Genomic DNA, 25,707 nt, shown 5'->3' with positions numbered 1-25,707 from the left:
TTCAATGTCGGATGATTGTCTGTAATTTTTTTTAAATTTGAAAAAATAAATAAAATTATAATAATTAAATAAATATAAACATATATACGAATATATATTTTTTGTTATATTCTTTTTTACAATCTATCTATCTGAAGATAATACTATGTAAATTTCATGACGAAGAGAATGAAAGAAAAATTTTAATTTTATTTTACAAGTAGGGGATATTTACAAGAAATTGTGTTTACTACCACTCTTTTGGGTGGTCTAAAGGGATGATCAAGGGAGTGGTGCCTTTTCAGCCGTCGGCGATGTTGGCTATTGTCAAGCGGGTTGCAGTGTTGATCCAGTCTCTCCTGATACTTTAAAGCGAACCTTTTAACTTCTTTGGTTACACTTGGAATCTCAAGGTCCTTGTGGATGACCTGGTTTATTACATAGAAAGGTGCTTTAGCTAATCTTCGCAGAGTAATGCTTTGGAAACGTTGCAGTATCCAGCTGAATCCAGTACGTCCATATAGGCTTTAATATCACTTTGTACAGCAGGACTTTGTTTCTAAGGCTCAATTGGGACCTGTAGCCCAGCAGCCACTTCATTTGACGAAGTTTCAGAATGAGCTGTTTTCTTTTGTTTTTGATGTGTTCTGCCCATGTTAATCTTCTGTCAAGTGTTAGGCCGAGATATTTGGCAGGAAATGTATGTAACAGGTAGAAGGAGGCATCTCCGACCCTATAAAGTATATATATTCTTGATCAGCGTCAACACCCGAGACGATCTAGCCATGTCCATCTGGTATATTATGCAGTCTATGGTATATTTTAAATGCGGTAATATATCGATATACCAAATATACGGTTTGTCATATTTTTAGTATTATTGTAGTATTTTCGGTATATTTTGAGAATAGTACCGCAATATTTTGCTCTTACTCAAAATGGGTAGCGGGTATCTCACAGTTGAACACACTCGACTGTAGCTTTCTTACTTGTTTTTATTTCGATTATAATATGAATTATTTGCATACAATTAACCTCTTATTTAGATAATAATACTCTTATTCTTTCTGTGTTTTGTTGAACTAGACGTTATTTAAATAGTATTACAATATCCCACGAGAATGATGAGTCAAAGAACCTATTAACTTTTTAGTTTACTATTTAGAAAAGATTTAAACTTTTGTTATTAAATGCATTTTATTTGTCAAAATTCGTATTTACAAGCGAATAATTAAATAATGAATTGAATAATTAAAGCTAAGTTATAAACGCAGTATAATGTTAATAATTGGTTCTAGATTTAATTGAATGTCCAATTTAATTCTATGAATGGAAATAACCAATTCAAGAGTAGAGGTGCTATCAACATTATACTGCGAATGTATTTTATTTATAGAACAGTTTAAAGAGTAGTTCAAGGTGCTGAGTTTAGTTCTTCTTCGAGACGGGTTTGCTCTCTGGAGGCAGAGAAACGGCGCCGCTTGCCAGCAGAGCCAAAGCACGAGGATAGGCCCAATACTCGGCCTGATGGATGCGCTGCGTCAAAGTGTCGACATCGTCGCCTTTTAGAATGGGCACCTCGGCCTGCACAATGATGGCTCCCGTGTCGACGCCCTCATCCACAAAGTGAACCGTGCAACCGGATTCGGTTTCACCCGCCTCCAAAGCCTGACGCTGGACATGGAGTCCCGGGAATTTGGGCAGCAACGAGGGATGAATGTTGACCAGGCGACCGCGCCAATGACGCACGAAGGGAACGCTGAGCACACGCATAAAACCGGCCAGGCAAATGAGATCGACCCGAGCTGCCTCCAGGTGACGCGTCAATTCGGCATCGTAATCCTCGCGAGTGGCAAAATCGCGATGTGAAATGACCAACGATGGAATGCCCGCTTGCTTGGCACGCTCCAAACCCAATACATCCGCTTTGTTGCTGATCACCAGCACAATGTCCGCATGCACCGCTTGTGCGGAATCCCTCGTAGCTTTGACCAAGGCCAGAAGGTTGCTCCCGGTGCCCGAGATGAGCACAGCGACCCGGCGACGTGGCAACTTCAGCTGGCGTTGACTGCGTGTTAGGGACTCCTCAAAGTGTTGCATCTGCACTTGCGGCTTCTTCGCATCCTTGCGTGCAATTACCTCGCCCACAATCGATGCACGTTCGGCGTAGCGCAGCTGCTGCATCACTGTGTTCACCTGTGCGGGATTCACCACCAGGATGAGTCCCAACCCACAGTTGTAGGTGCGCTTCAGTTCCTCTGGAGTGATGTTACCCGCTGCTGCCAGCCAGGCAAAGACAGGAGGCAATTGGAAGTTGTTGGCGTCCAAACGCACAGCGAGATCCTTGCGAAGCACTCGGGGAATATTCTCGGTCAGGCCGCCACCTGTGATGTGTGCCAGCGCCTTGATGCCATGATTGGGCTGGTTGAGCAGCGGTGCCAGCGCCTTCACATAGATCTTGGTGGGCACCAGGAGTTCCTCCCCCAGCGTGCGTTCACTAAATGGCGCCTTGTCGGTCAAACCCAACCCAACTCGCTTGAGCACCGCGTGCACCAGACTGAAGCCATTGCTGTGCACTCCCGAGGACGGCAATCCGATCAGCACATCTCCTGGTTGTATGTCCTCGACACGAGGCAGAATCCCAGCACGTTCAGCGATGCCCAGCGCAAAGCCAGCGAGATCGTAAACTTGGGGTTCATACAGCAAGGGAAGAGCGGCGGTGTGGGCAGCTGAAAGAGGATTGGGAGTGAGGATTAGAATGACTCTAGAAAATACTTAAACATATAAATGATCCTAAGAGATGATGTCTAAGCCCTTTGACTGATATTAATTACATGTCTTCTATCTATTTTCCAGAAATCATCGCAAATTAGTTAAACGTTTGCTATAACCTTTCTCTTAACTTGAATATCTGAAAACTCATCTTTGATCCTTACAAATTACATTTTTGACCTTTTTTGGTAAATTTTCTATTATGCTTTACTTAAAAATTATGTTTCTTCTACTAACTTGATTTAGACGTTCTTTATTATTAACATTTTAAGTATTTCAGAGCTTTTGTATACTTTTGATTAAAGAAACCTCTTCTAGTACTTTTGTTTTCCACTTTATGGAATCTTTTTTTCCTTTTTCTCCTTTAAATGTGGGATTGTGGTTGAACTTAAATATACAATTTTATTAATGTACGGTCATTCATCGGTCTTTAGAGACTCTCATTCTATATCAGAATATCATATCAAATGCTTATGTCAATTATTTCAATGAGGATTCCCAAAAGGCGCTTTTTTCTACTCTCCTTTAGCAATTTTTTGAGAATTGATATTTGTCTTTCTCTTAACTTAAATACCTTACCACTCGAATCTTTAATGCTCACAATTTATTTTTATAATTTTCGGTAAATATTCTTTATGCTTTAATTAAAAATTAAGTTTCTCCTAATACCTTGATTAGGCTTTTAAAGATTCAAAAGATTTTATAACTTTTGTAATAAATCTTCGACTAAAGAAAGCTCCATTAAGACTTTTGCTTTCAACATCATCTAATCCTTTCTTTTTCTACTTTTAATTGATGATGTTTTTCTGTCAATTTAAAAAATCATCGTTCTTTGGAGATGATCTGTTCTCTCATTCTATATCATAGTATTATATCAAGAATTAAATGCTTATGTCAGTTACTTCAATGAAGATTCCCAAAAGGGGCCGAACTGACTTCTTATGATGTGATATCGATTCCTCAATTGTTTCCACTCTAAATTCTCCCGAACTGACTTTTCCAACTGAATTTAGGGGATAACTATGCCAGTTATTTTAACGAGTTACATAGGAGGGGATTATTTTTTGCAGAAATTCTTCAACAATGAACTTTCAATTGGCAATCGACTAGAACTTAGATTCATTTTGCGTAATCTTAATCCCGCACTTACAAATAAAACTGCTGTCCGCCTGCTGGGCACCTTCGTAGACACCGCCAGCTACTTCATCGGCCAACTGCTGTTGCCACTTGCCACAAGCGTAATAACTGGAGAAGCTGTAGGGCTGAGCGCCATTGCAGAGAATATCGTTGACACACATGGCCACTAGATCGATGCCAACGCTGCCATTGCGACCAATTTGCTGGCCGATCTTCAGCTTGGTGCCGACGCCATCGGTGCCCAGGATGAGAATGGGATCCTTGTAGTGAGCAGGCAAGCGAGTCACACGACAACCCGACGCATTCTCAAAGCAATCCTCGCGTGCCACGGGCGCAGTTGAAGTGAGTTGCAAGTGTTCGCTCGTTAATTGCTGATCACCCAATCCGCCGAAAGGTTTAGCCAACTTTTGCAGCTGGTCCTCAAAGTTGCGTACTTGAAGGCGATTTATCTTCGACTCCTTTGTCAGACGTTTCTGCAGCACACCAAGAACCTTGGCACCTGGCAACGAAGTGCGCCACAATTGACTTGATTGGGGCAGCACCAACACCATGCCAATGCCACAATTGTGATGCTCCAACAAAGTGGTTGCACTTAGTCGCAATTTGCCTGCCAGCCAACCAAAGATCTTGGGCACCGGCACCGCTCCAAAGTCCAGCACAACTTCGTAATCCTGGGGCAACAAACGCGCCACATCGTGCAGCAGTCCATGGCTGACATGTGCCACCGCCTTCACCTGCCCCGCCTGCAGATGGGGCAGCAACTGTTGCACATACAGTTGAGTCGGAGTGCCAAGTACCTGAGCCACACTTAAACCATGATCTTCGCCAGCCACTGGCGAGCATTCATTGAGATTCACTCCGGCTGCAACAAGACGCGTCAGCAGCTCATTGAAGCCGGCACAATGCAGACCAGAAGAGGGGAGCCCAATCAGCAGATCTCCTGACTGATATTGATCGAAGCGGGGCAGCAATCGAGACTCCTCCACCAGTCCAACGCAGTAGCCAGCCATGTCGTACTGCCCGGGAGCGTACAGAGAAGGCATCTCTGCCGTTTCACCACCTGCAAGAAGGATAAGGAAACGATTTAATTAAATATTCATTCATTCCAATGGAAAACAGGCAAGTTCCTCTCATAATATATATGTTAAGGATTGATGAAGTTAATTAGTTAAAGTTATGGATCATGGAGTTAAGATTATAGATTTTTAAGTTAGTTTGATAAATACTCATTCATTCCAATGGAAAATACCCCTGAATTCCGCAGAAAAGTTTCTCTCATAATATATAAGTTAAGGATTATTTATCATTGAGTTTAGATTATAGATCTTTAAGTTATTTTAATTAAATATTCCTTTGTTCCAATGGAAAATAGCTCTGTATTCCGCAGGAAAGTTCCTCTCATAATATATTAGTTAAGGATTGGTGAATTTCATTAGTTAAGGTTATTTATCATGGCTAGTTAGTTAGTTTATTATGCTTAGTAATTAATACCTTAAAGAACAATTTACCTCAACTTTCTCCCTAATTGAAGATCTATCTTTGAGTTTTATTACTTCTGAACAAAAGCTGATTATAGCTCTCTTGTTTTATCCCTTAATATCCGCAAAGTAGGTTGTTTAGCAATAGATTTCTCTCCAAGTTGTAAATGGTTAAGAACTTGAAACTGATTTTAAAGTTCAAATTAACTTAGGTGCACAGTGGGCGATTTGGTCCCGCTAGCGGCATTTAATTCAAATTTTCAAATTGAAAAATCCGTTAATATTTTTTCACATATCGATAGCAGATGCTTTGATTAGATTTTTAAAAGCTTTTTGAAAGCTCTACGATCAGCTGATCATCAGCTGTGATCGGTCAAACACACCATATGATTTCGCAAAGAGCTTTACACAATTTTTTCTCTTTGCGCGCATGGAATTTGAGTTCCTCGGAAATTTAAAATTTTTGGTGAATTTGTTAGAAGTTTGGTTTTTTATTATATTCAAGGTATGTATTTTCAAAAAAATCAATGTTTGTGACCGGTCTATAAATGTGTAGCTCATAAAACGTAGTGGTAATTCAGTGTATTAACAACTAGCCCGGATTAGCGTACACCTGTCTTTCGTGGAGTAGAACTTAATTTGTTCAACTAAGTCCAGTCTAACTCCTTTATTAGCCGAAAGTGTGAATCAGTGGCGTCCAAAATGTGAATTTATCAACTGCTATTATCTGCTAGCCTTGAAACTATGGTACTTTTTAGATACAGTGTTAGTACCAAAAAGGGATCTTTTTTTAGTATTGCACTCAGAAGTCATCCCATTTTTTTCCATCATCCCATCATTTTTTAGATAAAGTTTATATATGAAATATGTTAATTGAAGTTCAAATAAAATAAAAATAAAACAAAATTTTAAATTAAAAAAAAAAATTTTTTTAAATTAAAAAAAAAATTTTAAAAAAAATTAAAAAAAATTTTTTAACTTAAAAAATTTTATGATTTTTTTCTGATCAGTGAAAAAAAACCGACTGAAGATATCTATTTTAGTTTAGAAGTTATTAATTAAATGCCGCTAGCGGGACCAAATCGCCCACTGTGAGGTGGCGGGAACTCTCTCTATTCAACTTCCCTTTTCGCGTTACTCCATTACACAAAAAACCTTTTCTTGTACTTTCTTACTTTATAGCCATAACTGACTTTATACTTTATTTTTTAATTTGCAAAGCAATTAACGTTTGTTTCATCAATCTAGAGATATTTTCAACAGTTATATGAGTATTAAATATCCTTAGGTATTAAACATGAATAAAAAGTTCCAAGCCACTTAATTGATATTGAATCTCAATAGGATTATCCCTTAGCCTAAATCAGTTTTTTATCATTATCGATTCATTGGGAATAAATAATCGGTAATACATTCTATATAGATCCCTAGTCAATTTCTCTCCCCATTTCTCACCTACTAAAGCGCAACGCGCATCCCGACAGCCATCGGCCATGCCCTTGACGAGTTGTGCGGCGAGGGGCACCTGCAACTTGCCACAGGCGATGTAGTCCAGGAATGCCACCGGTTCAGCGCCCAGCTCCAGCAAATCGTTGGCAGCCATGGCAAAGAGATCGTAGCCAATGTGATCGTAGAGTTTGTGCTCCAAAGCCAACTTGATCTTGGCTCCCACTCCCTGAGTGGCCTCCGCAATAATGGGTTGAGTGTAGCTCAAGTCTTTGATGCGAAAGAGGCCACCGAAGCCGCCCAAACCACCAAGGACGCCAGGACGTTGAGTGCCCCGGGAAAGGGGTTTAATGCGTTGCACCAAAGCATCGCCAGCATCGATGTCCACGCCGCTGTCCTTGTAGCTGAGCGAAGGAGCTGGAGTCCTGTAAAGGGAGCAGGCAAAGAAAAGAGAAAGAAGAAAGAAGGGAAAGAGAAGATAGAAAGTAGTATTCATCTTAAAAGATCAGAATTTAAATTTGCACCATTTATAACCAAAATTACAAGCTCAACATAACCTCACTTCTATTAATGCCTTTTTCTTTATTTGTTACATTTGCTTTCTGTTTTGATCAACTATCAGAATTACATTTTGAATGCCTTCTGTGCAATGTCCGTGCGGTATTGTGAAGGTGCTCCCACAAAACTAATCTCAGCTGCCATTTTTGTGGCACGAGCTGCGGCTTCTCTCAGACTCGCATCCAGTGCGATCGCGATCAGCACGCGTCCTCCATTCGTGACGGGTTCTCCCTTCGCATTCAGCGCCAGGGCACTGTGGAGTATCAGCTTTTCTTTGTCGATGTCAACGGGCAAGCCTGAAAGCAAATAATGAAGGTTTAAAGAAGAATTCTATCGCTTTTAAAGTATTCGTAATATTAATTGTTATGCTGGACTTTACTTCGTATTATATTTACTCTACATCTTTTAGTTTTTGAGATTGACATCTTCCTACTAGCGGAAGTAATTAGATAATAGTCTTGTATTTTGCTGATTATTTAACGTCCCCTTTATGACAACTCTAGCTTGTATAATTTTCTAGTTATGTATTATATTTTAAATTAATAGAGATTGCAATAAATTTAATACAATTTTAAACCCAAAAAAGTTCCTTGGGAATTTTCCTGAAGCATTTCTCATTTGGTGTTTTTTAAAGCGAATTCTGAAAAAGTTATTTCTGTATTCCACTATTGAGTTACATACATATATAAGAGAAGAAAACCAGAACTAGTCTCCGTAAGATTCACTTTACTAAAGTAGTTAAGAAGCAGTTTTAATTTTAAAAAAATCAAGAAATTACTTTACAGTTTATATTTTAATCATAATAAAGGTGTTACTTTTAATTTTCGAAGTTAAAAAAGTTTTTATTTTACGAAAATCAAGGAATTACTTTATTTTTAATTTAAATCATAATAAAAGAGGTACTTTTCAACTAAAAGAAAATTGAGCAAAAACCTCTTACAAAAAGACCCTGACTAATCCGATTTTTGTAGTATATAAATGATACTTTTCATACCTTTGATAACACAACCCTTGGTCGCACTCGCTGGATACCCGGCACTGGCAACGACGACTCCAACCGCGGACTTATTGTTCTGCCACTGCAGAGTGAGTTTGCTCAAGGTGCCCTTGCAACAGGCCTGCATGACCTCAAACAAATCGGACTCGAGTAGGGGCAGAATGACCTCAGTTTCGGGATCACCGAAGCGGCAATTGAACTCCAGCACTCGCGGTCCATCGCGTGTCAGCATCAGACCAGCATAGAGTACACCCTGATAGGGAATGCGTTCCTGGTTTAAACCCTTAATGGCACGTTCCAGCACTGCAACCTGCACAAGTTCTAGAGCTTGTTTACTGATCAGGGGACAGGGACAATAAGCGCCCATGCCGCCAGTGTTGGGTCCGATGTCGCCAGTTCCGATGCGCTTGTGATCCTGGGCAGGCAACATCGCCTGTATCGTGTTGCCATCGGTGAAGGCCAACAGCGAAACTTCCTCGCCCTCGAGCAGCTCTTCAACAACGACTGTGGAACCCGCTTGACCGAATTTGAGACTGCCCAGAATGTCATCCACAGCCTGACAGGCTTCTTCGGCATTGGCGGCTACGACGACTCCTTTGCCAGCCGCGAGACCAGCTGCTTTGACCACCAGGGCGGCATAGGGGGGCACTGCAAAAAGATGAAGGAGATTTAGATTTATATTGGGATAGGTCTAAAAGAATCAACAAGTAAGAAAGCTACAGTCGAGTTTTGTTTTGTTATTCCAGACAATCATCCGACATTGAAATCTCTTCTGCCGACAGAGAATCTAGGGCTCAGACACTAGGTTATCATTACTTGACCGCTCTCGTTCAGATCTATTGAGCGGAATCCACATCCGCTTCAGATTGTCAATGACTTTAACGAAATTCAGTTCCAAATTCATTTTGATTGCGGGCAGTCGAAACATTTAAAATGGGCAGAATAAAATTTAACGGAGTTTTGTTATTGATGGTCCTTCAAATATTCTTGGTGGCTACAACAACTGGAAATGAAGTGAGATCAAAGACATAATTCTAAAAAGAATAAAGAGTGATTAAAGTGTATACGTTTTCTTTCTAACAGACGTATGAATCAGACCAAAAAAACTGTGAAACCGTTGCTCGATATTATTAGACAGCTCAGAAATAAGTTAGAACAAAGTGAAACTAAGGAAAAGCAGATAAGTGAATTAAATTCTGATCTTATGGAAAAATATCATGAAATTGTAAGAATTCATGAAACATTCATTAAGGAGGCAGATCTATTAAATGAGTATAAAAACAAAGTAATCAAAGGGGAAAACGATTTGCAATTGTGTCAAAATAAAGTTGATAAATCTGAATCTGAAATTAATTCACAACAAAATATTATTCTTAAATTAAAAGAACAACTAACAGATAAATCCACCAATTTAGAAAGTTGTGAAGTTCAATTAATATCTGTTAATTCAAAATTAATTCAAAAAGATGAAAATATAAAAATATTTAGTGAGAATATTAAAAATAACACAGAACATCAGAAAACACTTGAGTTGGAATTAGAGAAGAGTAAATCTATATTAATAAAGCATGAAAAAGATATTCAGTTATGTCGTTCAGAAATCAACCAATTAAATACGACATCAGAGAACATTAGAGAAGAACAGAAAAAGTATCAATTGAAATTAACAGAAAATGAAACTAAGCTAAGTCAATCTGAACTTGATAAATTAACTCCCACAACATGCATCTCTTTCGGAGATTATTCAGGAGTTAATCAACTCAATGTCTCTGGCATAGGTTTATTCAATGTTTTGTGCGATAGTCAGTTAGCTGGACCTGGATGGATTGTAATACAACAACGAGTTGGGGGAAATGAGAGTTTCAATAGGGATTGGGCAACGTATCGCAAAGGTTTCGGTTCTTTTGAAAGTGATTTCTTTCTTGGATTAGAGAAATTACATCGTATCACGAGCTTGCAGCGTTTCGAACTTTACATACATATGATTGATGGGAATGGAAATACCTACAACGCTCGTTATGACGACTTCAAAATATCTGATGAAGATAATGGATATGTACTGAGTTTGGGTAAATTCAATGGAACTATTTATGATGGCATGAGATACAATGAAAACATGAAATTCTCAACATTCGATCACGACAACGACAAAAATGATTATGATAATTGCGCAGCCTATTTTAAAAGTGGATGGTGGTACAAATCTTGTTCTTATTGGTAAATATTGCAAATTTTTATTTTCGAAGGAATACACATAATTATAGATTTTTGTTGTTTCTTATGCAGTCATTTAAATGGGCCATATGGGTCATATCTACGTTGGTGGGGACACTGATAAGGTCTTTTTTACTTAAAGAAGTTAAGATGCTAATTCGCCCCAAAGAAGAGATGAAGAAGTGATAATCTGAAAAGCTGAAATTCCAAGATTTGACTCAATTATGTAATCATTTATATAATATATAATTGGTGCATTAAGAAATTGAGTTCTGACGGACAGACTAAAACGATCGACTATCTAAGGCAGCCATTTAATTTTTAAATGGAAATTTTTATTTATGTTTTGATGTAGCAAATTTTCAGTCTCTAGACGCTTTCAATAGAGATGCAACTACTTAAAAGTCAGTAAACGTATGATTATCCTGTATATATCCTTTCAGTCGAAACTTGAATATTAATGTGATTTAAGAAATTATCTTCACATATTCGTTTCTTATCTAAAATGATGCAGGTTTGTTACTAATGATACATAAAAATTTTGTTTTTGCAACATTAGTTGATGAAAAGGTAATAATAATTACACAGAACAGTGTAATATAGTAGGTGCTATAAGTATATTTATTGTCCTCTTATTAGACAGATGAATTCGACCAACAAATGGAAGAACAGTGCCGGATATATAACCATACAAGTAAGAAAGCTACAGTCGAGTGTGCTCGACTGTGAGATACCCGCTACCCATTTTGAATAAAACCAAAATATTGCGGTATTATTCTCAAATATACCAAAATACTACATCATACTAAAAATATACCAAATGATATATTTGGTATATCAAGATAGTACCAGATTATCAGCCAAAGCAATTAAGACCCCTAGTAAGTGTAGGTGTTTTTGCCCATACGAAATTATTTCGTTAATAACTTCGACAATTTTTATCTGATCGCAACCAAATTTTCAGGAATTACAACTACTATAGTTATTATTGTATATACCAAATTTTGACTCTAGCTTTAAAATTACGCTTGTTATTCGAGTTTTGTCAATTTGTGGGGGCGGAGATGGGCGTGGCAAAAATTTGAAAAAAAAACTTGATCTGCGTGCAAGCATAACAAATGTTGTCGAAAAAAAAATTATGGCTCTATCTCTTATATTCTCTGAGATCCAGTGTTTCATACGGACAGACGGACGGACAGACGTACAGACGGACATGGCTAGATCATCTCGGCTGTTGATACTGATCAAGAATATATATACTTCATAGGGTCGGAGATGCCTCCTTCTACCTGTTGCATACATTTCCTGCTGGCACAAAGTTATAATACCCTTCTACCCTATGGGTAATGGGTATAAAAACAAAATTTGTTGTACTTTTTCGATTATACAATTTAATGTAATTGAACCGCATTAAAAGCCAAGAAAAAAGTTTGACATTTTATTGTAGTATAAATCGAAATCGAAGCGAACCATTTTTCGGTTTCTGTGACAACCATTTATAATTTAAGAATAATTGGTTTTTTGTAATAGAAATATATTTTTAATGAATTCTTCAATTATATTTTAAAAACCGTCAGAAAGAGTTAATAAAAAGAAGTAACATCAACAATTCATTTGATTAATGGATATTCACATTCGTTTCGCACTCACATAATAAATATTTGAAATTGAATTATGTCTCATTATTTTGCAATTATTAAGTATTAGTAGGAAATATTTGTTGGCAAGTCTAACGCTTTGATTAATTGCTATTAGATTAACAGCGACAGTTCATTTACATAATTATTATTATATAATTTAAGGTGAAAATCATTAAAATCAACATTTAAGAAAATCAAATTTAGTTTATACTTTTTTAATTTTCATTTAAAGTTTAAATATGATATATCATATATAGGGAAAATTCTTAAATGAAAAAAATTGTTAAAGGTTAAAATTGAAGCATCGTATTCAGTGACTCTAAAAACCTCCCAAAAAACCGAAATTTATTTTGTCATCAGTTAGTAAAATTCGTAAATTGGGCAACCCTGATTAAACCCACCTTCGTATAAACTTCTTGGCCTTGTCCACGTCCGTGAAGCTCTCGTAGCGTGCTGTGGGAATGCCATGTCTCAGCATAAAGTCCTTGGACCACTTCTTGTCCGTCTCGATTTGGGCGCCCTGTTTGCCGGGCCCAAAGCAATCGATGCCAGCTTGGCGTAGAACATCGCCCAGGCCCAACCCAAGAGGTTCTTCGGGTCCCACCGACACCAGCGTGATCTTGTTCAGCTTACACCACTTGGCAATGGCCTGGAAAAAACGCAGAAAACAAAAAAAAAAACAAGATAAAGAATATAAATATGTAAATTGGTATTAGAACAATCCCCAAAAGATGATCAAGATCATTTATCTTAAGACGGCGATGCTATATAATCAATTTGTCGACGCCAAGAATTAAAATTCAAATTCGCAAATTCCTTCCTAATTGTTTTGCCATTAAAACTTTTTGCTGGGTGCATTGTCTCATTGTCTCTCATCATCTTCGGTGAATGTCGAACTGACTCAGTTGCCAGCTATGCCCAGATTTGTTGCGATTGCTGTTGTTGTCGTTGTTGTTGTTATTAACACAAAACCCAACACAAATCCGGGCCCTGATCATCCGGTTTTGTTCTCGATGCACCGAGCGGGGGAACGTGACTCCAATTTTATTTTGTGAACTGTGCTGCGTCTTAGTCTGACTTCTAATCGATTTGGCGCCAGTTGGCGAAATGAGTTTAATCGCCAGCAGCAGCAACAACAACAATGAAAATAATCAGTGCAACGGCGTTCCAGACCATTTAGCACATCGGAAAAGAAGATTCCCCCCCAAAAAAAAACTCCGATGAGAGAGTTCAAGTACGTTCAATGATCGTTGGCATCATCATCTCCCGAAACATAACATATTCGGGTTATTTTGGGGAGTCATGGCTGTGACGTCTTTTTTGCCATTTAGTGCCTCCATTTTAGGCAATCCGGCCAAGGTTTCCATTTCCCGCTAACCAAACAAAAACAGTGGGACGCATTTTGTGGGGAGAGCATCGAGCATTGAGCATCGAGCTGAACTTTTAAAAAATCCGTATGTGTGTTTCTTGTTGTTTTTGCTTCTCGGAATTTCTGACTACTTTCCAAATTTGGTTAGAGAACATTTCTTGTCTTTATCTTCTTCCCATGATTTACTTTATTGCATACTATATGCAAATCATCAAATTCGGCAACGAGAACTGTATTCGGTTGACCAAAAAAAAAAACACAAAATACAGAATACAAAATACAAAATATATTATATGCGTTCACATCATGACTTTAGACATGTCTCGAGTTAGTTACGCTTTGTTGGATTACTTTCGGAATGGGAATGGAAATACATAGTTTGACAGCATTTTTTTGTAGAAGAAGCAGCCAGCGAGCAAAAACAAAACGGCTAGCAAAACGAAACTATTATGAAAAGATCTATGAACTCTAGTTTTATAATATATGCGAGAGCGCATTAAACTTGTTATTTTGGCTTAATTTTACGATATTTATAGTCACTAACAGTTCTATCAGGAAAACATCAAAGTATGAAATGGAAAGTCGAAGCTGTCAAAAGAACGTAAATAGCAAAAGCATTATAAAAACAAATACTAAAATTATTATTATTAAAGCGTAGATGGATTGTGTTGAGCAGACAAAAAAATATTTATATTTTTAGCCCAAACAGCTTTGGAATAATAAAAGTGTGAGCGCATCTATTAATATAAGTTTGCAAAAATGAAATACGTATACTTAATGCGGAATTTGCAACTATTTGCAAATATGGGGAATCATAAAGAAATGGAAACTCCAGAGAATCTTGACAATAACTTGAGAAATGAGGGCATTTTAAAACTATTTATGACAGAGCTTGAAAAGGAAAAACATGTAAATTAATAACAATAGAAACTTGGGTTAAGAGAAAATCTGAAGAACAAGGTTGAGAAACTTAAAATACTCGTACCAAACAATTTTCAGATCTTTTTTCTTAGAAATATATATAAATTATGATTCTCCGAAAATGTATAATATAATAATGCCTTAATGTAATTAAAAAACTGAATTGAGATATTATAAATTGGTAATATTGAAAGTGACAAGTAAAAGAAATTATTGAAAGCCTTTTAAAAGCTTTTAGTCAAAGTAAAATAAAGAATAAAAATAAAAAGCATTTCGCAATATGATTTAAAAAAATTTAACTTGTATAGATTAACTGTAATTCAGAAGCTTCAAAACAAAAATATTTTTAATATGGAGGAATGCAAATTATGAAATTTGCGAATTCTGCCTAGACTAGAGACCTTCCCCCAATGAACCTGAAAACTGGATTTCTCAGCTGAGAGGTTCAACGAATTCTTCTTGCCTTCGCCAAAGCAGCAGAAGCAGCAGCAGCAGCTGGATCGGAATATGGAATGCAAGGTAATATTCAAAAATACTCGTACTCGTATATATGTTGTGAATATATCACAAATTAAAGTGCCACACAACCTTCGAGTAGGGCATGCAATTCCGAATCCAATTCCTCTAAAGATTAATAAGATTGAAATTGAGAGTGAGATCCGGATTCCGATACCCAAATTTCGATTACATGACTTTATTTAGTGAAGAGATGTGGGCTCTTTGCTGAAATGTGCAACGACAAACCATTCTGCGATGATATAGTAGACAGCAACAGCAACAAAAAACAAATAATAATAATTATAAAATAATGAAAAAGAGCAACAACAATTTAAATGAAAATAAAAATAAAATCATTTAATTTATGACTGCCGCTCAAGAAGATGATGATGACGAGCGCCAGACGACGACGTCGTCGTCGAAGACGTCGAAACTACCGCCTTCGCCTTTCCGTTCTCCTCTCTCTCTCTCTCTCAGGCTGAGAGATCGTTGTTGTTGGTTTTTCGGAACTGGGTTTCCAGAGAACAAAATACAACAACAAAATGTCAAAAATAATCACAGTGAGCAGATTGGATATAAAAACGAAAGCATGCCAAAAGCAACCAAACAGTCGTTGATTTCAAGCGCTAGAACGAACAACCGTGTCGAGAGTTGAGAGTCGAGAAGAGATTCCCCCCCCCCGAACAACTAAAAATTAAACCGAAACGAAGACGAAGAAGCTTATAATTATAATCAGCATAATTAGCAAAGATTGTTGAATTAAAAAAAAAAAAACGAGAGAAAAAATGTGTCTTAATCTGTTCGTAAGTGTCGAAGTGTCGCTTCATCAACTTCACTCAACTTCAACAAAATGGAATTAAACTAACCTGTCAAAAAAACTACACTTTTCAAGCTTCAACTGACATTTGCGCTGCTCGCCATCGAGGCTGCCAATCTCTATGTGCCCGACTCGGATCGCAATACGCAGACACTGCACAACGATCTGCAAGTGGAACCCGATGGCAACTATCGCTACGCCTACGAGACATCCAATGGCATTGCGGCCACACAATCCGGATTAGGCGGCATTGCCGTTCAAGGTGGCTCCAGTTGGACCTCACCCGAGGGCACACCGGTCAGCGTTAGCTATGTGGCCGATGAGCTGGGATACTATGCCGTTGGGGATCACATTCCCAAGATACCCGACTATATACTTCGCTCCCTGGAGTACATTCGCAATCATCCGTACAAGGTGAAGGATTACTACACCGGGGAAGTGAAGACGGTGGCCCACGATGCGGAGGCCTTTAAGGTCTATACCCGCAACATTCATGCGCCAACAACGCCACGAACTCGTCCCAGCACCACTCCCAAGGTGGTCCATCTTACACATCCGCCCACAAAGCGTTCGTTGAGGAGAAGACGTTACTCCGCCAGGCGGCAATAAAGCATTGGGCTGGGGAAGATAGCGGGGCGGGACGGCAACACAAACTGTGAATTTGATCTAAACAATAAATTAAGGCACGATATATAGAAGTGTTAAGGCAAAGCAAAGCAAAAAAAAAACACACACCCATACAATTTATATATATATACTATATACACGCATACTTTATACTTGTATAAACAAAAATAAAATATAAAAAATTTAAACGAATTGTTTATACTCGACTCGATTTCATTCGAGACGGAGGCGCCAGTCGGGAAGACGCTAATCTGTCCAGCGGAGTGAGGCGAAGAAGGGGCTAACAACAGCTGGACTTGCTAATGGGTAACGGAATTTATGACGGAATTAAAAATGAGTTTCGAGATCTCTCAAACAGACTAAGCAGAAAACATGTTATGACTTAAGGATATTAACATATAATATATAATACCCCAAAAAGGTGATTGACAAACTTTTACGACACTCGAATAACCCATTGTAAAAGTATTTGACATTTTATTAAATCCACATTTACTGCACGGAAGTTGGAAGCTACCTAGCATTTTATAACTGGCGCTAAACAAATTAAGTTCCTTTTATAATAGTTCAAAATAGTGGAAAAAACATATCATAAAATTTTGCCAGACAATCTGGGCAAGGCCTTTGCATCGACCTGTATATTATTATTGAGTCAGCGATAAGAAAACATCTTGGTAACAGCGTTTCAACAAGTCATTATAATATAATCTTTTTAGTTTCACTTCCTAAATAGCCTTAGCTAAAATGCATTTTGTAATATTAATTGAAATACTTGACATTGTTTTTGAACTACTCATAATAATTATTCAATAGCAACTTTTAAACTTAAAATCATTTTTAAAATGCTATATAATATTAGAATTACAGATTTTATTTTGTAAGATATTTGAACACAGATTAAATAGAAATTTATAAATTTAAATTATTAATTTTAATAAATTCAAAAATCGAATTAATAGCATCAAATTTAATTTCAACAAATTAATTGAAACTGATTTTATAGAAATTTTAAATTTTGTTATAATTTAATATACATATTAAATTCACAAAAAACCATATGAACGAATTTACAGAATTAATGATTGTATACAATATATTGTGGCTAGCGTTACTTTGAAAATACAATTTAATTTAATTTTAGTCATATTTTTATTTAAATTATTTATTTATCTACTCATGAATTTTTAATTTGTTAATTTATTTAAAAATTTTAAGTTATTTTGCGGTAAAAGATTGCCTTCCCTTTCACATTCTACATCTACATATATTTCTGGTAATCAAAAATCAAGTAAAAGGTTTTCACTTTTCCTTGGCAAACAAAAAAATTCCACAGCAAATACTTAAGACAATAAATAAAGATTACTTGTAATATAGTATAAAGATTATAATATTTCAAATTTGATTCTCTCAATTAATCAAATTTGATAATAATATTATGCACTTGTTGTACAGCACAAAAAACTATTTTAAGGTTGCGTTTTGACGTCAACGCTTCGCGTAAACTTTCAACACCATGCGCAGCACAAGGGTTAAAGCAAGCCAAGCACAAGCACGAACGCACACATACATATGGAAACGCGCTCACGCACACACGCATAAGCACGGATAGAGATTGCAAAGATTTTGGACGCTGTTATGGTTTTGATTGGATTCATTTATGAGCCCCGGTTAGCATTAAAACCAAATTAACTGAGTACCATAAAAATTCAGCAAAAAAAAGAAAGAAGGCCTCCAAAAATGATAATAAAATGCTAAAGATTTGCAAAGCGCTGCAGCCGGCGTCAGCGTAGCGACGGAGGAGACTTGTTGCAGTGCAGTGTAACTTTAAGCTCAACACGAAGGTTAAGTGAAGGACAGATTTCAATGGTGTTTAACCGTAACCACCATCATAGTCATCAACCTCCAGAGCGTGCGCTCAACTTACCTCAAAATCCTTCGCATCCAATACATCAGCAGCCACATTCTGGCACTTGGTCAGCTGAGCAATGCCAAAGCTGCCGGGCAGCACATAGATCTGAGCCACTTGTGGAGATTGATTCAATTTCCAACAGATGGCGTGTTCGCGTCCGCCGCCGCCAATGACCAACACGCGATGCGACATTTTTGTATAGCGTTTCACGTTTTCTTTTTACTTTCGTAACACACACAAAACAGTAATCAAAAATTACGCACGTTTTTTATTTAGACACACAAAATGTTATTAAATTTTGTTTTTGCTGTCTGCTCGTGTTGCCCACGTGTTGTGCTGTGTTGTGTTGAGCGATCTGCGCGTTTTAGTCAAAGCGAGAGAGCGAACGAACTGTGAGAGTCAGAGCGCACTGCGAATGAGAGGGAGAGAGTAATGAGCGTAGCTCTTTGGGTTATGCTTTGTGCTTTTATGTTTCTGTTGTTATTATTGCAGTTGGGGGGTCTTCTCACGTATTAAACCGCACCACACGACGACGCGTTTACAACTGAAACCGCATTGAATTGAATATTTTATGTGTAGCAAAAACTCCAAATGCCCGACCCTAGCTAGCTAGGTAAACCGATCCATGACGTTAACGGTGACTGCGACAGCAGTCGATTGGATTTATTATACCCTTTAATGAGCGTAATGCATAGCGAATTAACAAACACAGTAAGCAAAATGATTGTGAACACTAGTCAATCGCAGACTATAGTTGTTTCGTTCTAGCGCACGCTTTGCAAAGCTTGCATGATCGTTGCAGAGAACTGTTCCACCCACGAAGTACATGAAACACCTTCATTCTAACGCACGCTTTCTGTGCAAGCCTTCCTCTATGCTAGATGAGTAGGGTATTCAAACGTCGACAAACCATTTATAGCACTTCAATCTTGTTTTGTGTTGCTGTCCACTGATAAGAAAACTGGCTGAAAATGTATTGGCGTCGATGTCGCCTACTTGGTTCATTGCAATGCTGCTGTTGCTGTTTTTGTGAAAAGCTGAGAAAAATAACGAAAACATCGTCGATAACCTTTTGGCGCCTTTGCAATCGTGGGGGTAAATGTAACTGTAACTGCAGCAGCGAAAAATTCAAGATTAATTCGGCAATTCCAATTCAATAATTTAAAAAAAATTGTTCTTATTAATTTTGTTAACAAATTCTTTCAGTTGATCGAACAGTGTTAAACACAAATTAAGAAATCTTGAAATTCCCCACAAAGTTGTTAGGCATTTAAAATGCAATTAAATTTACATGCATTAAGCGTGAACACTGAAATTAATTTATTGATCGGCCCGAAATGTTATTTACTGATATCGGTTAAGGAAATAAATATACTGCATTTGTATAATTAAAATTAAATATGTACAATTTATACTTGAACAGATTATTGAACTTGCTTTTAAAAGCGCGTTTAATTTCGATATGGATTGTTCAAATTCCACAACTTGAAATAAATCAAGTGAATCATTAAAAAGTAAAAGTATTTAGAAATATTTAAAGTGAAGACATATAGAACCACATTTATCTAAAACATATTGTACGGCGAATCCTCCATTTGAGCTTCGTCAAAAAATGTTCTCATATTTTTAAAGATTAAAAACCGCAATTCGTTTAAGAATTGAAATAATTTTCTAAAGTTTTTTTAGTATCTTTAAGATGGTAAATTATTAAATTAAGAGTTAAATGATCATACCAATTAGTTTTTATCATTGAAGTTTTAAATTAAAACACATCTATCAATATTATTTATTTAATGCTATAAACACAAAATGCCATTAAAAATAATCCATTCCATATAGCATTTCAAACTATAAATATTAGTAACATTTGAACCTTGCGAACCGATTAAACACATTTGTAAAATTTGCTAGTTTTTTTTTTTTGTAAAATATTTTTTATTTTATTTTCAGTTTGTTGTTGTTTAATATTAGTAGTAGGCATTAAAAAATGTATTTTGTTTTGTAAATTTACAAGATAACTACCAAACTCCGTCATAAATTTGTTTACATATTTTTTTTGCGTACGATATCTCCACAAAAAATCAAAGAATTATACAATAATAATATGTGAAAGACAACAACAAAAAAGAAAAGAAAACAGACAAAAAAGTAATTATTCAATTGCAAATCTCAGAATAATGACAAGTTTTGAAAGTACGCTACAAAATTGTGGCATACTGGATAATTGAAATTAAAGTAATTGTTGTTGTTGTTGTTGATGTTGCTGTTGGTTTTGTTTTTGTTGCATCCCGGCGTCTGTTACCGACGCATCTGAAAGCCAATGGTGCCATTGGGGCAAGGACCCCTCGGCAGCCGCAACACATTATCGTTGTAAGGATGTGCATATTGTGGAGGCGCCGACGCTGGCTGCTGCTGCTGTTGGTGATGTTGCTGCTGCTGTTGGTGCTGTTGATGATGCAACGCCGGCGAATGCATTGACTGTTGACGCAACAAAGCTGCCGACACGCTGCCCCCAACAACCGGTGACCAGCTCTGCTGAGGATTGGGCGTTGGAGCAGCTCCCGCTGCTGCCGCCGCCGCTTGTCCTGCACCATAGGGTGGCATACGTTGATGCTGAAATATGGGTGCTGAGTATATATAGCTCATGGCTGGCGTGTGCTGTTGTTGTGGCGGCGGTGGCGCCTGATAATAGTTGTTATAGTTGTACATGGGCGTGGCGGATTGCGACATTTTCGGTGCCGAACTGGAGCGATGCATGCCAGCAGCGGGCCCAACAGCAGCACCAGCTGCAGCTCCAGGTCCTGGTCCATTGCTGCTATTATTGTTGTTGTTATTATTGTTATTGAAGTTGGCAGCATAAGGCGTGGACTCGGCCTGCCAGGGAGTCGAATTCACGGGCGCTGTGCTCGCGTTGCTAACTGGCGTTGTGGGCGTGGCACTGCAAAGGGGAAAATTAGATAGTTTAGTAATTCCAGCTTAAATTTGAGTGTCAAACTGCAGCTAACACATTTTTAAGGATCTACTTAGCTTTTCACTTGATAATATTTTGCAGTTAAATCTACTATAATGTACTTTCTATACTATACTATATTCAACTCTAAAGACAGTCGCAATACTTGGAGTACTTCACTTGATCCTAATGGCAACATAATTTGCTGACTTGCTGTACATTCCATATTCCATTCTCTTCAATAATAAACTTATGAAGACTATCATACTACTCTTCTAAGGTATTGTAACAATAACAATAACAAAATTGCTTTGACTCAAAAGGGAAGCAGAATGATGCTTGAAGCAGCTAAGTAAATGATACTCTAATAGATACTTCGAGTGCATAGCTACTATCTTGACTTTTCTCATTTAAACGACCTCTACTTCTATTCTACATCTAGAATACTAACGGCTTATCGTCCTCGGGATTCTTGGCGCTGCCCAGGATGCGAAGTCGCGCCTGCGCATATTCTTGTTCACGCTGTTGCAGCGTCTTAATCGGCTGCTTGGGCCGCATGCCATTCGAATCACGTCGCTCCTCTGCTTGGGCGGGGCGTCGCAATATCTTGACCGTTTGATTGTTGATGGGATTGGCATAGTTGGCCGCATCATATTCGCTGGCCGATTTGTGCAATACCATCATAACAGGTGCATTCACATCGCCATCTGTTTGTCCAGTTGATGCTGCTGTTGCTGTTGCAGTAGGCGCCGCTGGCTTTCTGGCAATCATAATTTGCTTGGGCGCGGCTGTTGCAGATGCAGCAGTCGGGACGCTGCTTTCTTGCAGCGACTGTGGACGCTGTAGCACTTTCATTTTAGTGTTCTTCTCTACAAGAATCGTTGAGGTGGCGGGTTTAATTGATTTGTTGTTGCTGCTGCTCCTGCTGTCTACGTCGTCGTTGTTGGCGGTCTGCAGTTTTGTTTGCAACGTCATGCAAAGCTGTAAAACAATAATTCCATTAACATAATGTTCAGTTTGCACTTCTTGTTGTTGTTGATGCTGTAATGTGTCATTTTAATACTCACGCCTGCCTCGTCTAATTCTTCCCAGTTGTCTAGCACATCGTCACCATTGGACATTGCAATCGGTTTTCTTTAGTTGTTGGGAATTAACGAGCACGTTGCGTGTGCGTTTTGCTTGTGTACAAATATATATACTATATATTTTTCTTACGCTTTTCACTTTTGTTTTACAAAAATCTTGATTGGTTGTTGTTGTTGTGGTTTTTTGTTGTTATTGCAGCTGCTTCACTTCCTTCTCTTGCGCCTGCTACTGCAGCTCGCACTACAACTGATACATAATACCTGCGCACTTGTATCAGACATAAGTTCTACATATGATTTTGCACAACTTTTTGCACAAAATGATTGTTTTAAACAATGAAATATGCTATGATGCATATGCCTGGCACGCACACACACACGCAACAATTTTGCTCGCCACAGTGAGATAGCGTGTGACCGCAACCTGCAATTTTCCAAATATCCTTTAATGAACAAAAAAATACCAAAGAATATGACAGTGAATCGAAGCATTAATACTTACCCAACACTGTTACACCTGACAGCCGCTTCCAGCACACAACAAAATACACCTCTAATAATTTATAGTATTTTAATACCAAAATACATAGATATATAATTAATAGTCCCGCTGCTGTTGGCTGCTAAAAAAAATTATGTAAATACAAATATTTTTTGTTGATTTATGCATTTCAAAATTTTTTATGTAATTTGTTGTATATTTTTTAAAAAATAGATAGAAATCGCTTTGAATGTCGATTTTCTGATGTATCAAAATGTCACAGCAATATACTCGATAGAGCATAGCGATTAATAGTGTGACCATAATAAAAAATGATGTGTACGTTTTTGACTGTTCCATATTTTAAATTTTTTAAATGTTTAATATAAATCAGTTAAGTTTGTTAGAAGACAAATACAACTAAAATGTACTTATTTTTATTTTTATGTAATTTCGCGTAAATTTACGTTGTCAATGGCATCATAAATAAATCAGTTTGGAAAACTTTTAATAATATATAGCGAAAGCTTGCAAGTTTTCATCTTTATATTTTCCAACAAATGGGAACCAGCCTTCATTACGTGCCATTAACATGAAGAGTATTTTAATGTTAGCACTGTGATTTGTGTAATTACATTATTTAAACTCACACTTTTTTGAACATGTGAGCTTATCAAAATTCTTATTTTTAAAAATATAAACAAACACACAAAACAGCACAAGTCCGACAATCAGCAATCGATACAAAGCTAACGAAATTGGTAAATATTTGCAAATCTGATCAGTAGCACTGCAGCTGCTAATCCTAAAAATGTATACTTACAGTGCGTTGCATCGACGCACGCTGTTAACTAACAGAAGCGTGTTATGCTAGCTTACAGATGGCCGAACATATGTTTGCATTAAAATAAGTCTTCTCCACTTGCTCGCAATGGAAATTGAGCTCGCCGCCGAAATTCTTGATTTTATTAGCACAAACAGCAAACGACAGTCCAGCAGCTCACTGATAACATAACCCAAGGCAAGCACACGTGCATGTTTCATCAAAAACAATAACAACAACTAAGCTGACGATATTTCACGCTTCGTTTACGTAAATACTACGAAAGTGAAATCATCATGACAACAGTCACAACGGATCAAAAAGCGAATCCCGCCAAGTCCTTCATTGCCGGCGGCTTTGGTGGCATGTGCAGTGTGCTCACTGGCTATCCACTGGACACAATTAAAGTATGAGAAAGAGTTGACATAATCATCTTATCCACTTGTCATCAATTTTCTTTGTTTACTTTTCTAATCAGGTGCGTCTACAAACAATGCCTTTACCGGCAGCTGGACAACCCCCTCGCTATAAAGGCATCATTGACTGTGCTGTCAAGACATTTAGTAAAGAAGGAGTCCGTGGTTTCTATCGCGGCATCTCAGCGCCCCTCGTTGGCGTCACACCCATTTACGCTGTGGATTTCGCTGTTTACGCGGCGGGGAAGCGTCTCTTTCAGTCCGATGACCAAACTAAACTAACGTACTCGCAAATCTTTATGGCTGGCATGGGTGCAGGCATCTGCTCGGCTCTTGTCACAGTACCTACAGATCGTATCAAGGTGCTGCTGCAAACACAACCTGTTACAGGTGGCCCATTGATGTACAATGGCATGGTGGACACGGCTTTTAAACTGTATAAACAAGGTGGACTGCGCAGTCTCTTCAAAGGCACCTGCGCTTGCGTGCTGAGAGGTAAGAGAGCCAAGTTAATCCGAGTCTTTGTTTAGCTCTGATTAAAATACTATGATTTGTATTTAAGCTTAACAAAGAAAACCACAATGGTTTCTAATTTGAAGTACATATTGCATCCTAGTGTCGCAAATTATGTTGTGTTAAAATTCGTGACAAGGAATTCTATATATGACTGTTGATAAAATTCCTTCCGTACAGATTCACCCACTGGCGTCTATTTTGTGGTCTATGAGGGATTGCAGGATTTGGCACGTCGACGCACAGGACACATAACGCCAACGTCCACAATTTTAGCTGGCGGTTCAGCTGGCATTGTTTTTTGGTCTTTAGCGGTGCCTTTCGATGTACTTAAGAGTCGACTGCAATCAGGTAAGTGTGCCAAATATCTTAACCTTGCTATTCTCTCACTATTGCAATTCGCTTACAGCACCCGAGGGCACATACAAACATGGCATTAGAAGTGTTTTTAGGAAATTAATGGCCACCGAAGGTCCTAAGGCGTTGTATCGTGGTGTTCTGCCCATTTTAATACGCGCTTTTCCCTCAACGGCCGCCGTATTCATAGGAGTTGAATTGGCCAATGATTTGTTAAATTAGACTAGACGTACATATGTAAGTAGTGTAAGATTTTGTGCTAGCCACACAGAAGCTATTTTTACTGTTGTTTTACATAGTATAATTAACGTTATGTAATTGCCAAATAGAAATAATTTCAATAGTGGCCTTTAAATTTTCAAAAACATCCGCGCGCATACGTGAATGGCATCAGAGCGATCAGCTGTTGGGGGGGCTACATTTTTGAAGCAGATTGGCACTACCGAGTTGCTGCCTGGAAAGCTATGAAATGGAAACGAAACCTATTATGAAAATATAATACTGTGCTGTTTTGTTATTATTTAAGGAAATCTAAAATATATTGTATTTAGTGAATTTCGTTTCACAATCAGTGTGGCTTGACCATTTTTAAAGTGGCGCCTATTTTGTGCTTTATATAAGTGTTACCAAGCTAGTAAAATTTGGTATACTTTGCAAAATATAATAGTATATGAACTTTTGTTGCGGTCACACTGTTTACATTGCTTCGGAAACAACTGG

At 37.8% G+C, this 25,707-nt stretch overlaps 5 protein-coding genes across 11 annotated transcripts in view; 3 read left to right on the top strand and 2 right to left on the bottom strand.

Moving 5' to 3' along the window:
• Window positions 1–25,707, top strand: part of LOC133835255 (fibrinogen-like protein 1) — a 150,125-nt gene that overhangs the window by 104,774 nt on the left and 19,644 nt on the right. For 2 of the 7 annotated variants that reach the window (XM_062265243.1, XM_062265242.1), the window contains exon 2: window positions 9,451–10,584. The exons of 2 other annotated variants lie outside the window; for them this stretch is intronic. In XM_062265243.1, the coding sequence (XP_062121227.1) occupies window positions 9,451–10,584 (1,134 nt within the window). Of the gene's footprint in view, window positions 1–9,252; window positions 9,382–9,450; window positions 10,585–10,706; window positions 10,858–25,707 lie in introns of those variants that run through there. 3 more of the 7 variants (XM_062265244.1, XM_062265241.1, XM_062265240.1) reach the window with 3 other exon arrangements.
• LOC133835285 (trifunctional purine biosynthetic protein adenosine-3) lies at window positions 1,158–18,919 on the bottom strand. The gene is made up of 7 exons (XM_062265285.1): window positions 18,378–18,919; window positions 12,621–12,870; window positions 8,365–9,012; window positions 7,441–7,666; window positions 6,822–7,237; window positions 3,902–4,948; window positions 1,158–2,708 (listed from the first exon to the last, which is right to left on the bottom strand). The coding sequence occupies exons 1-7, from the start codon at window positions 18,552–18,554 to the stop codon at window positions 1,408–1,410; spliced, it is 4,065 nt and encodes a 1,354-aa protein (XP_062121269.1). The 5' UTR covers window positions 18,555–18,919; the 3' UTR covers window positions 1,158–1,407.
• Window positions 15,639–16,508, top strand: LOC133850505 (pupal cuticle protein). The gene is made up of 2 exons (XM_062286630.1): window positions 15,639–15,812; window positions 15,902–16,508. The coding sequence occupies exons 1-2, from the start codon at window positions 15,795–15,797 to the stop codon at window positions 16,433–16,435; spliced, it is 552 nt and encodes a 183-aa protein (XP_062142614.1). The 5' UTR covers window positions 15,639–15,794; the 3' UTR covers window positions 16,436–16,508.
• Window positions 20,226–23,021, bottom strand: LOC133835264 (probable basic-leucine zipper transcription factor R). Its single transcript, XM_062265256.1, has 4 exons — window positions 22,900–23,021; window positions 22,380–22,821; window positions 21,764–22,293; window positions 20,226–21,300 (listed from the first exon to the last, which is right to left on the bottom strand). The coding sequence occupies exons 2-4, from the start codon at window positions 22,431–22,433 to the stop codon at window positions 20,661–20,663; spliced, it is 1,224 nt and encodes a 407-aa protein (XP_062121240.1). The 5' UTR covers window positions 22,434–22,821; window positions 22,900–23,021; the 3' UTR covers window positions 20,226–20,660.
• Window positions 23,486–25,224, top strand: LOC133835274 (mitochondrial magnesium exporter 1). The gene is made up of 5 exons (XM_062265269.1): window positions 23,486–23,639; window positions 23,704–24,108; window positions 24,180–24,612; window positions 24,811–24,981; window positions 25,040–25,224. Exons 2-5 carry the CDS (start codon window positions 23,998–24,000, stop codon window positions 25,207–25,209), a joined length of 885 nt encoding a protein of 294 aa, XP_062121253.1. The 5' UTR covers window positions 23,486–23,639; window positions 23,704–23,997; the 3' UTR covers window positions 25,210–25,224.

Source organism: Drosophila sulfurigaster, chromosome 2L (genome assembly GCF_023558435.1).
Source record: "Drosophila sulfurigaster albostrigata strain 15112-1811.04 chromosome 2L, ASM2355843v2, whole genome shotgun sequence".
In the NCBI taxonomy this organism is placed as follows: domain Eukaryota; kingdom Metazoa; phylum Arthropoda; class Insecta; order Diptera; family Drosophilidae; genus Drosophila; species Drosophila sulfurigaster.
Note: the sequence above shows the minus strand (reverse complement) of the source record. Positions and strands in the feature narration are given on the sequence as shown.